The sequence below is a fragment of the Rhamphochromis sp. 'chilingali' genome (genome assembly GCF_963969265.1).
Source record: "Rhamphochromis sp. 'chilingali' genome assembly, chromosome: 22".
Lineage (NCBI taxonomy): Eukaryota > Metazoa > Chordata > Actinopteri > Cichliformes > Cichlidae > Rhamphochromis > Rhamphochromis sp. 'chilingali'.
In genome coordinates, this window is record NC_137950.1 from 11,803,955 (window position 1) to 11,815,496 (window position 11,542).

An 11,542-nucleotide genomic window follows, 5' to 3' on the forward strand; every position below is an offset into this window, starting at 1 on the left:
GTCTGGAATGGTTGATTTTGTACTGCATGCTGGTTTGATTTGATTAGTGTATGATGGCAAATAGAAATCTGGTTGTAAACGGTCTATTGAAATAAAAGAACAAGAAGTAAAACAGGGAACATTATAAAGCAGAAAAAAAGGTAATTACTCTGTATGTAATGACCTTCCTGTCAGCACCAGCCTGATGACAAATTAAAACAGTTGCTTTAATAATTGACCTACCTCCTTATGACGCATCCACAGCAACTACCTCTGAGATTGTGGAGGGCATGTGGTTGGGTGTGACAGTGTCCAGTCAGAAGGGCCAGCCAGATGGACGCGTGTTGGTAAGATGACTTCCTGTTTTCTTTCTATGAGTCACTACTACCGGTGATATTATGTACAAGGCAGGGTGAGCTGACACACAGGATGTTTTCTTTTATTATTTAGTCTAAGAGATGACACATTTGACTTGTTGCGATGTTTAATTACTGTAGACACACACACACACACACCTGAGACAGGATGATACACACAGGGAGAAAATGCAATAGTGTCTCATGTTTAGGGAGAAATTATATTTTGATCAAGTGATTTTTTTTATTACTTTTACATTTTAGACAATTACAATATACTGGAGAACACATTTTACTTACAGTGAGGGGAAACTAACAGCATGTTGTTCCTAGTCTGTCTTTGTCAATATGTTTCAGTTTTTGTTCAAGCACTAATTGGTGTAATCTCCATGTTTTTATTTTTCTATCTTACATATTAATGCATTTTTTAAATATATTTTTATATTTATTTTTAAATAACACCAGATCACAACAGCAGTCATTTTATATTGTAAGAGGAAAAGACCCTGCAGAGAAAACTTCAACAATCAGACACCCCCCTATGAGTGGGCACTTGGTGACCGTGGGACGGAAAAACTCCCTTTTATCAGGAAGAAATTAATTTTAGCATGTTTCAAACATCTTTGACTGTTTAAACTTCTTTTAGAAGGCTAAAATTGATATCTGGCCCATGGAAAATGATTATTTTGTGTAACCGCTCAAAGGGAGGACCGTTTCCATTGTGTAAATTAAAAAGCAGCGACACTGGTTTCATTATATTGATGTTTGAGATTCTTCAGTTTACTTGAAGCTGTTTTTCCTAGTCACTGAATTGAGCACTGTCAATTTCTGATATGACACACTGCACTTCTTCAATACTTTCTCTGGTCTCCAGGCATGTGGACATCGATATGTGAAGGTAATGTCAGAGAATCAGTGGCGGATGTTAGGAAAATGTTATGTAAGGAGTAATGACCTGACCTTTGACCAAGACGATCAGTGGCAGGATGAAAATTATGACGTCTGCAATCCCAACAACGACCACAACTTGGACGGCATGTGCAACATGGGCATCTCAGGCGGTATATCGGAAACTGATGTCTATTTAGGCTCTCCGGGCAGCTACAATTGGCAAGGTGGGAACTGTCAAGCTAACCTGTTTTGCCTACTGCTGAAATAATGGGGTTACTCATTATTTGCACGCTGTGCAAGTCTGTTGGATTTGATTGGATTGTGTTATGTCTTGGATACTCTTGAAATGTGTATTAAGCTGATTTTAACATTGTTGTGTGATTCTGCTTTGTTTTAAAGGAGATGCTCATGTGATACGGATAGATCTACAAAACCCCTGGAACTATGCTGACAAACGCTTTGAAAGTCTAGAGAAAGCATATAGTTATATAGGTAAGTGTTGGTGTGTCTTTACAACATTTCAAATGGCAAATCATTGGGAACCTTAGTAAGATTCACACTCAATCTCCCTACCGTCAGATAACCATCCAATTGTCAAAAACAGCAGCTCTGATTCTCAAGCATTTTCATTCACAGGTTATTCAGTTCTCGAAGAAAAGAAGCTCCTGAGCTATGATGACTCGACAGTTGTGACAGGGGCTCCCAGATATGAGTCTAAGGGTGCTGTGATTTTTTCAAATAAAACTCAACCAAAGCTTTTGTTGGACCAGATCATCCTTGGGGAACAAGTGGGTTCCTACTTTGGAAACAGCCTGGCAGTGACAGATCTGAACAATGACAGGTGCGTTTCTACACCGGAGAGTGTAACTGTGGGGAAATGAACAATGATTTTTTTTTTTTACATAGATGAGGACGTGATTTGCCTTTTTTATGCATATGGTGCATAACAGTGAAGCAGCGTGTGTCTGAACACAGATGATAATAGTGACTTTCTGTGGCAGGGATGAGGGATTCACTTTGAAATTATGAAGAAATCAGGTGTTTCTCTATCTAGAAATCTAGTTGGTCATTAAGATTCTAGGTAGTACATTCTTTTGAGATGCAGTTAATATACCTTTGGTGACTTGTGTTGAATGGTTAGCTATACTTAGTATTATGTATGTTTATATGTTTATAATTATGTATTTTTGTATTTACATGCATATGTGGATTTTTGTCTTGCATATTCTAGTTGGAATGACCTGATTGTGGGTGCCCCCTTTTACTTTGACCGTAAGAATGAAGTGGGGGGAGCAGTGTACATTTTCATGAACGAGAATGGATTTTTCCAGAAGACCGCCTCAATGGTTTTGAAGGGCCCATCTGATTCTGCCTTTGGCCTTGCCCTGGCCGCCATTGGCGACATCAACCAAGACGGATTCCAAGGTGTGACCATGAACCCAGCATCTCTTTTGGACCTACATCTGATAATATTCTAGTTTAAAAAAGTGAAATCAATCTGTGGTGTGAGCATAAAGCACGCTAAAGGAATATTTCTGTAATTTGAAATCATTTCAGCTGCAAACAAGAGGTATTTAACTTGTCGTGTTTCAAATGAGTCCTGAAAACATTCTCTGCTGCCACCTAGAGGACAAATATTTCCTATACACAAAGAGTGCCCAGTTTTCTTTTCTAGCATCTTTTCTTGTCATGCTTCCAGCACTTGTTTAACTGTAATGCTAATGTCTCCAGACTTTGCTGTTGGAGCGCCATTCCACCAGACAGGAATGGTCTACATATGGATGGGAAGCAAAAAGGGAATATCAAGGGAGCCTAGTCAGGTAATGTATGACATTCTGTGGTCATTTAAAAACTTTATTCAAAGTACTCTTCTGAAAACCTGTGTCAATGACTCCCTCTGCAGACCATTATGGGTAGGACGTTTGGTGAAAAATTCCAGACCTTCGGCTACTCCATCAGCGGAGGGATGGACGTAGATGATAACAGTTACCCTGATATCTTAGTTGGCTCTCTGGATGATCACATTGCCCTCCTCAGGTAGACACAATCAAAAACAAAGTTAAACAAGATATTTCCATGTTAGTTGGACCCCCTTATTGACATCATAGCATAACACACACTGCTGATGTATCGGCTGCACATTCATGATGTAAATCCTCACCTGCTGTTCCACCACAACACAGAGGTGCTCTTTGGGCAATTTTATTGTGATCTTGGTATCATTTGAGTGCAGCGAAGTCTTTGTTGAGCTTTCTGACGTAGTGTCATAGTACGTTATTCTGCTGGAAGGTTGTGGGCTGATCACTACCATGTGACTGTGTATTATTTGTATTAACAAGAAGTTGAACAAATGTACCTAACAAAGTGGCCAGTGAGTGTATATATAATATATAGCAATTTTCTACAGTGACATTTGTCTCATAAGTTACGACAAACTATTTTTATGACATCTATTATTTTTCAGTATTCATGGAGTTATTTCTCATATTATTATTATTATTATTATAATGATTAATTAATTTGTTTTGTTCTGTTTTGCTTTTTAAATAAGAGCTCGACCGGTTGTGCACTTAACCCAAGACTTCACTGTCGAGCCTAAGATTGTGGACGATAAAATGTGCTCTGGAGATAAACCATGGTGAGATGTCTCCTAAATTTATGTCATTCTGAAACTGGCTTATTGAGTGTTTTATCAGGTCTCAGTTCTTCTTCTCTTTCTCTTTGTGCTTCACAGCATTACAGCTACTCTGTGCATGTCTTTCACTCTAAGCACCGGAAATACAAATTTCAAGAAACCTGTCAGTAAGTTTTTCCGTGTTCAATTTTCTTTTTCAAATGAACAGTGTTTCCAACTTACAAACAAGTGCATCACCATGGAAATTCTTTGTATTGTAAGGAAAAATATATATATATATATTTACTGCATGAGCTTGCTTTAATCTTTTCTGTTTGTTTTCACTCTGTAAAGTGGTGACGTATATAGTAGAGGCCGACAGGGAGAGAAGAGGAAGCTCTCGTGTTCGTTTTCAGAATGACATCAACACTTACACTGGCAACCTGACCATGACATCTTCCAAAACTGCGTGTGAAACTCTCAAGCTGTTTGTAGTTGTAAGTGCGCAACGCAACTATTGCAGATGTTGTATTGACTGTGTTTGTGTTATTTGCAAATGATCATCTTGCTGAGTGACTGGAGAGAACAAATAAACTGCGGCTACCTGATAGTCCTGTGCTTATTGAGACAAGCAAAAAGAAACTCTTTAATTAATTCACAGGAACCTGTGAGGGACAAACTGGAACCAGTGGTCTTTTTCCTCAACTTCTCACTATACGAACCAATACCTAGAGCCAGACGAGCCCCACAGAACCTGGACTTCTTCCCAATTTTGAGCCCAGAGCAGAAATCCAGCCGAAGGACTGAGGTATGGAGTCTTGCATGCACTTCATTTACAGGTTTCCTTTTCAGTAACTTGGAGATGGTAAAGAAATGGTATGGTCCAGTGTCCCCTTGTAAGATTTGATATGATGTTGCTTATTCTATTTCCTGCAGATTCACTTTCAAAAGGCGTGTGGCTCAGACAACAAATGTACCAGTAACCTGCAACTAACAGCAAAGTTTGTTGAAGAAAATGAAGAAAAGCCTTATCCCAGGTAAATTTATATAGTGAGCAACCAAGCATCCTTTGAGTCATTCATGTATAGACACAAAGCTGACTTTTAAAGGTTAAAATACACTAGTTAGCTTGCTCAGTTAGGTTAGAAGATTGTTGCAGTGCTCATGTATATATATAATGCATATGAAGCTACCACCAGTACCAGCTTACCATTAGCTTAGCACAAAGAAAACAAAGTGAAATGTGAAATGTGTGAAATTGTGAGGGTTCCCCCTTGCTTATGGACTCCCATTGGAAAGGTCCATTTTAGCACTTTAGCCATTGTTAGCCATATTTGTTGTTTGTTTTTGTTATTGCTATGTCATGAATGTGTTAGTCAAGCAAAATAATCATTAAATAACAAAGCTAATACATGTTGTCCCTCTACAGTCAGGGCAAAGTTCAAGTGCTCCAGTTCAACAGCTCCATAAAGAAAATAGGGCTCGCGGTAAACGTTACCAACTATCAATCTGAAGGGAAGCTAGCTGAAGACGCCCACAGAGTCGTGCTCAATGTCACTATCCCTGATGTGCTGAAATATGCCAGTGTCAGTTCTTTGGTAGGTCCACTGGAGGGCAGAAGATGCCCATTTTTATTTAAATCTCCTTTGTTTTTTAATGCTACTCTTCTTACAAGATGCACACTGTATTGGTTTGGTTTGGTCATGTTTAGCCACATCGCTGGTCATGTCAGTTCCTTAAAAATTAAAACTAATTCTGTTTATTTCTTCTGTGTTTAGAATAACAAAGTTGAGTGCACTCTTCTTGATACAGTCATTTGTGAGGTGGGGAATCCAATTAGCAGAAACGAAAAGGTAGGTTTGAACAGGTGACAATTATTTTTATCTTTTTCTACTGGACAGTTGGGTTTGCAACAGTTCTCATGTGCTTGCATTGCTTTATTAATAGGTGTCTTTCCTGCTCAAGTTTGAGACATCAGGAATCACCCTACACACACGAAAGATTGAGTGTCAGCTGCTGTTGTCAACGTAAGGACTTTATAATGTTGGTTGCACATTGTATTTTGTTCTTGCTTAATACTAAACAGGGAAAACAAGTCAATATAATACTGTTGTGTATAATAATTAAGTTCATTTTCTGCTTTTTGCATTTTTTTAATGAAGTTTAAATTCTTAAGCTGTTTTAAGATAATGCACACTGTTGTAATTTCTCCAGTCTTAGTGAGCAGAGTGACCTAACGCCTGTTCCTATGGCCTTGCTGATTGAAAACACCATTAATCCAGTCTTCAGCTTGTAAGTCCCAATCGCAAATGTTTCATGACATACTGTATTTCAAATTCAAAGTAATGCAGGTATTTAGCACATAAACCACCTGATTACTGAGAGTAATCACAGGCATCATGGGAAGTATATGCATTGCATTTACTATATTTCTTATACATCTGTTAGGTTAGGCATGTCTCCCGTGCCCCTAGAGGACTTTTAGGTTTTTTTATGTGGTTTTTTGGGGGAGGGTTCTTTCCTTCCTTCCATCAACCATCTCCCTAAATCGGTACTCGGTCATCAAAAAATCTGAGAACCCCTGTTGTACATGAAGGGTAGATAAATAAAATGGTCAGCGCATCATATTACCCTCCTTACAGTTTGTTTACTTACACTGTGTGAAACATATCTGTCTTTTAGCTTATCCAGTGAAAAGTCACAGGTGGAAACAGTAAAGTTTGGTGGGACAGTGATGGGCGAGTCAGCCATGGTCAACACAAGTGACGTGGGCAGTCTGGTGGAGTTCACCTTTACTGTGAGTCATCTTCACCACTCAGAGATTGTACATTGTATCTATAATGTGTGTTACTCACCCACATTTCCATCATCCCCACCCTGTCTTTGAAGCCAGCACTTCAGAAGTTTAATATTGCGTCGGCTGTGGATTGTTGTGTCAGCCATGGTTTGTGGTTTAAGTGTGAGCAGGGGTGGATACTGTTTAGGAGTTACAGTCACCATGTTGTTATTTCATACCATCTGATGTATTTCACTTCTATTTTTAATGTTTCTGACTGCTTCCACCTCTAGATGAACACAATGGGACAATCGCTGCAAGACATAGCAACCCTGGCTGTGGAGTTTGAGTGGCCCTGTGAGGTAGCAAACGGCAAGTGGTTGCTGTACCTGACGAAGCTTGTTGTTCAGGGGGATTCTGAAACGGAGTGTAAACCTCCTGGGAATGTGGTCAACATGCTTAACCTAACTGTAAGGTTCTTTTTAACACTTTTTGAAACGTGTGATATCTGTGAAGATGACCCAGAGTAAGACCAAAAACAAAAACTTAACAGCAACAAAAAATACACAAATCAAACTTTTAAGACATTCAAAAACTTGAGCGTCACATAAAAATGAGTCAACATCTGTGCTAGCCTCTCTGTGAAGCCATACAGAGAGGCTAGCTGTACTTTCAATCCAGTTCAGTCTGATGCAACCTTATTTATAAAACACATTAAAAAACTGACCAAAAATATTAATTTCACACAGTAAGAACATAATTAAAATATATACGCTTTACATACAAATAAACACTTCTATAACTCTCAAAATCACTAAGTGATCTGACGATGGATAAAGCTGTATATTTATGGATATATGTTTATCCAGTTTAAAATCACAGTTCACTTGAACTCCAAAGTTGATTACAGTGGGTTTAATATAAGGTTCCACAGAGCCCAATTTTGAGGCAATGCCAGCATCACTGGGTTTAAGTATCACAACCTCAGTTTTTCTGTCATTGAATATTTAAAAATATAGAGCCATCAAGGGGTTTGATGTCCCTGAAACACTCTGTGTTTTTTAAAGACCTTTTTAGGGTAGGTAAATTTGATGATCATCAATATAAAAGTGTAAAGAACTGCCATGTCTTTTTAAAATGGATCCTAGGGGTAAATTGTAAAGGTAAAAAAACAAGCCTGGCCCCAGAATCGAACCTTGGGGAACTCCACATAGCAATCACTGAAACTGAAAAAAACCCAAAAAAAACGATGTACCTCATTGAAACATGTCATGAGTTAAGTAAGTTGAGGGATTTTAATCAAAGAGTTAATTTCACTAAGCGTCTGTGACAGTTGTTAAAAATATTATCTGCTTGGTTTTTTTCAGCTTTTACAGGTCTTTGATAACAACGTGAAGTTTTCCTTAAGAATATCAAAAAACAGTTGTACTTTACCTTTTGCTATTGATGTTCTGTTTTCCTGCGGTCTCATCTGACACTGCGAACAGTTTCATTCAGCCATTGTTTAGGTTTCAGTTTAGAACAGAAGTGACAGTGTCAAGAATAGTTTGACCAACGACTGCGGTATCTAAACAAGGAGGACTCCATAGTCTCTTTGGCAGTGTCAAAAGACGCAGAGAATTAAACAGCAGTTTAAAGGTAAATATATGACATATACTCTGAGTTAAATTCCATCAGCATCCAAATAAGCTAAAGTGCTTATGTTTAATTCACTTACCATCTTTATTTAGCACATTAGCATGCTAGCTTTTACTCATTAGCACTAAACAGAAAGTACAGCCAAGGCTTATCATTACATTTTTTAAACAAACATCAGGTACTGAACCATAAACTGTGAGATATATTTTAAACCCATGAACCTTACCTCTAAATACAATTTCTCAAATATCAACCTTTGAGAAATTCATTAGCATGAATTCATTAAGCTAGGTGGGTCATCAACTTGTTACGAGTGTTGCTCAAGCCGATGTCAGCATAAACTCAAGTCAGCGCAGTGTGAATAAATGTCAATTTTAGAAAAGTGGTGTGAAAATGGTCTTAATGCCAAACCACTGTTCAGAAATACATTTTGGAAAAAAACATCTGTCGCCACACACAGACCTCACAAAGCCCCAAAATAGAAAGCCATAGTGTATGCAGCCTATATATAGACAGCTGAAATGACAATGCTATTCTGAGAAAAATGTAATAATGTCTTTATCAAACCAGTAATTAACCCTCTGATGTAATGTCTCTGTCTCCTCTTTTTCCTCTTTTTTCTTCCTTTTTCTTTCTTCTTTTTTTTCTCCCATCTTGCAGTTGTCAGAGAGAAGACCTAAGCGTACTAAGCGACAGATTAGAGTTAAAGGTGAGAATGACGTGACCCATTCAAATATTATTGAGCCACAGGCAGCAGTCACACTGTCTTCTACTCCCAAAAAGAGGTACCAGTTGGTAAGTCCTAGCTTTATATTCCCTTAACATAATCATGCGTATATGTGTGACATTTGTATGTGAGGAGTCTTGTGTACAGAATTTAATATCTTTCAAAATAAGTGGACTGACAACCTCACACTGTGGCAAATACCAACGTCAGTAGCATTAACATTTAATATACAAATTGAGTCATCCATTGTAGATAATAGGATTTTTCTTTTTAAATCTAGTCTTAACTGTCAGTATCTGTTCACTCTCTAATAGAGTTTCTTTCTTATGGCCTGTTAAAGGATTGCTCCAAGGGGACAGCAAAGTGTGTGACGTTTACCTGCCCGCTGCTCAATGTTTCGAATTCAGCCACGATTTATGTCCGATCCCGGTTGTGGAATAGTACAATGTTAGAGGTGAGCTCCCCAGCTAATATATATTGTAGATTCATGGAGATTTTTTAATTATATATCAAGTGTGCTGTTAGATCTGGTAGGCCAAAAACTCACTTGGCAAGGTGCTGTGTAAGCTTCTTCACACTTAAACACGTTGTCTTCTATTCATGCTGTGTCTCTCTTGATCACTGTGATATCTGCTGTCTGTGTTCTTCTCTGGCATGTCCGTGCCTCAGGGTTTCCATGTGTGCAAATAGAAGGGCAGGAAGGTGCTTCCTACCCACTCATGCTTTCCTTGTACACATGTGGAAGGAGTTTATTCTAGAAAAGAGCTATATGACCAAATATAAATAAGTGCAGATTGAAATAACAATCCTATTTTACTGTTTATGCCCTGACATTTGGGAAAATGTTCTGATGTTGTGTCTGTGTGTGCCTACAGGACTATTCTGATGCATTTGTAGTTGAAGTTAAAGGCCAAGCCACACTGAAGCTTATTAATAATCAATCAAACATCAAGATGGAGAGTCAGACGGCCTTGGTATGTGATGATGATGGCAGGAATTAAAATGATGCTTATGATATGATAATATATTACGTTCTTCACTTTTCTTGTAGTTCAAAGTACAAATAGAACCAGAGGAAAGGGTGGAGACGCCCTATGAGCTTCCCCTGTGGATCATCATCTCTGCAGCTGTAGCAGGAATTGCACTGCTAGGAATCATCATTCTTATACTATGGAAGGTGAGATTGTGTTTTATTGAGCTTTAACCTCTGTTTTGACACCTTAGTCTAACCCCAGGATTCATGCGCCTTCCTCCAGTGTGGCTTCTTCCAGAGAGCCAGCAGGAGGGAGATGTATGAGGCCAAGGCCCAGAAGGCTGAGATGAAGATCCAGCCCTCTGAGACAGAGAGGCTAACTGAGGACTACTGAGGCCCCATGTCTCCCAACAGCATACACCATTGGGGCTTTTGGGTAAAAACACCCCTTTGAAAGGATTTTTCTGTAGATGCTGTCAGTGACAGCACCGAGCTTGGGATGTGATTCAACTAACCACTTCGACTGCTTTCCTTGCAGGCTAACACTGCACTGTTGATCTCTGTATGGCTAACTTTTTTTCACTGCTTCTTTTCCATCTTGGGGAGGATTCACATATACATATATACACTGCCTGGCTTTCCTTGCGCTGCTTTTGCTGAATACTTGAGAAAAATAATGTTATAATAATAAAAATAATAATGTTATTAAGAGAGATGGAAGTTGCTTGCACAGCTTTTTGTTTGGCTTGAAACTGGTGACATTTATGCTTGCTATAAATAATCACCATGTAGCATATGAACAAAGAGAGCTAACAGACAGCTAGCTTGTTTAAATGCTCATTCAAGCTCTGTTAGCTCACCTTGGGACTGATTGGTTGATGCCACATCGATGATTGCACCAGCAACTCTTAGTGCATTCCAGATTAAGTTGGAAGACGGAATTTCAGAGTTCCCAGTTAGAATTTTCATCTGGAACACACACCAAAGTAGCCAACCCTAACTTGACAAGATGGTGGCAGTGAAGAAAAACAGTAGCAAAAATGTAAAACATTTGATCTCTGCTGCCACCGTTGTGTATTTATGACTGGTTAAATAAATGAATGAATGGCTCTACCTTGCTAAGAAGCAGAACAAAAACATTTTTTACGTGCTTTTACAACTTTACAACTGGAATGCAGTCACCTTGGAAGTGACATCACTCCCAAGGATTGACATCTGACTTCCGAGGTATCTGTATAAGAGGATATACCTTAAAGGAACACACATATGTGAATCCTCCCTTAATCAGCAGGGTAGTGCGTATTTCTGTCTCTGTCAGCGTGAATCTACTCAGCTTCTAAATCCTAAATCTTCTTCTTAAGCCATTAAAAAACTCAGCTCTCAAACTTTTTAATGTCACCTTCTTCCTTTCTTTTTTTTTCCTGCTAGCTTGGCTTCTTCAAGCGAGCCATCTACTACAGAATAATGCCAAAACACCAGGGAGTGAAAATTCGCAGGGCTGAGCGTTATCAGTTCAATCTGGGGTTTCAGCCCGAGGAGCCACAGAAAAAGTATTGGATCACAAGTTGGACAGAGATGCAGCATTACT

At 38.8% G+C, this 11,542-nt stretch overlaps 1 protein-coding gene across 1 annotated transcript in view; it reads left to right on the forward strand.

The window, feature by feature from the left end:
• Positions 1 to 11,523, forward strand: part of itga3b (integrin, alpha 3b) — a 29,050-nt gene extending 17,527 nt beyond the window's left edge. The window contains exons 3-26 of the mRNA XM_080873667.1: positions 244 to 326; positions 1,210 to 1,450; positions 1,626 to 1,718; positions 1,863 to 2,067; positions 2,458 to 2,651; positions 2,958 to 3,046; positions 3,130 to 3,263; positions 3,778 to 3,864; positions 3,961 to 4,028; positions 4,195 to 4,337; positions 4,502 to 4,648; positions 4,777 to 4,877; positions 5,270 to 5,438; positions 5,619 to 5,693; positions 5,788 to 5,867; positions 6,055 to 6,132; positions 6,523 to 6,637; positions 6,910 to 7,086; positions 8,915 to 9,049; positions 9,322 to 9,435; positions 9,857 to 9,955; positions 10,033 to 10,158; positions 10,238 to 10,390; positions 11,383 to 11,523. Of these exons, the coding sequence (XP_080729793.1) occupies positions 244 to 326; positions 1,210 to 1,450; positions 1,626 to 1,718; positions 1,863 to 2,067; positions 2,458 to 2,651; positions 2,958 to 3,046; positions 3,130 to 3,263; positions 3,778 to 3,864; positions 3,961 to 4,028; positions 4,195 to 4,337; positions 4,502 to 4,648; positions 4,777 to 4,877; positions 5,270 to 5,438; positions 5,619 to 5,693; positions 5,788 to 5,867; positions 6,055 to 6,132; positions 6,523 to 6,637; positions 6,910 to 7,086; positions 8,915 to 9,049; positions 9,322 to 9,435; positions 9,857 to 9,955; positions 10,033 to 10,158; positions 10,238 to 10,348 (2,864 nt within the window). The 3' untranslated portion in view covers positions 10,349 to 10,390; positions 11,383 to 11,523. The remainder of the gene's footprint in view (positions 1 to 243; positions 327 to 1,209; positions 1,451 to 1,625; positions 1,719 to 1,862; positions 2,068 to 2,457; positions 2,652 to 2,957; positions 3,047 to 3,129; positions 3,264 to 3,777; positions 3,865 to 3,960; positions 4,029 to 4,194; positions 4,338 to 4,501; positions 4,649 to 4,776; positions 4,878 to 5,269; positions 5,439 to 5,618; positions 5,694 to 5,787; positions 5,868 to 6,054; positions 6,133 to 6,522; positions 6,638 to 6,909; positions 7,087 to 8,914; positions 9,050 to 9,321; positions 9,436 to 9,856; positions 9,956 to 10,032; positions 10,159 to 10,237; positions 10,391 to 11,382) is intronic.
• The last annotated feature ends 19 nt before the right edge of the window (positions 11,524 to 11,542 follow it).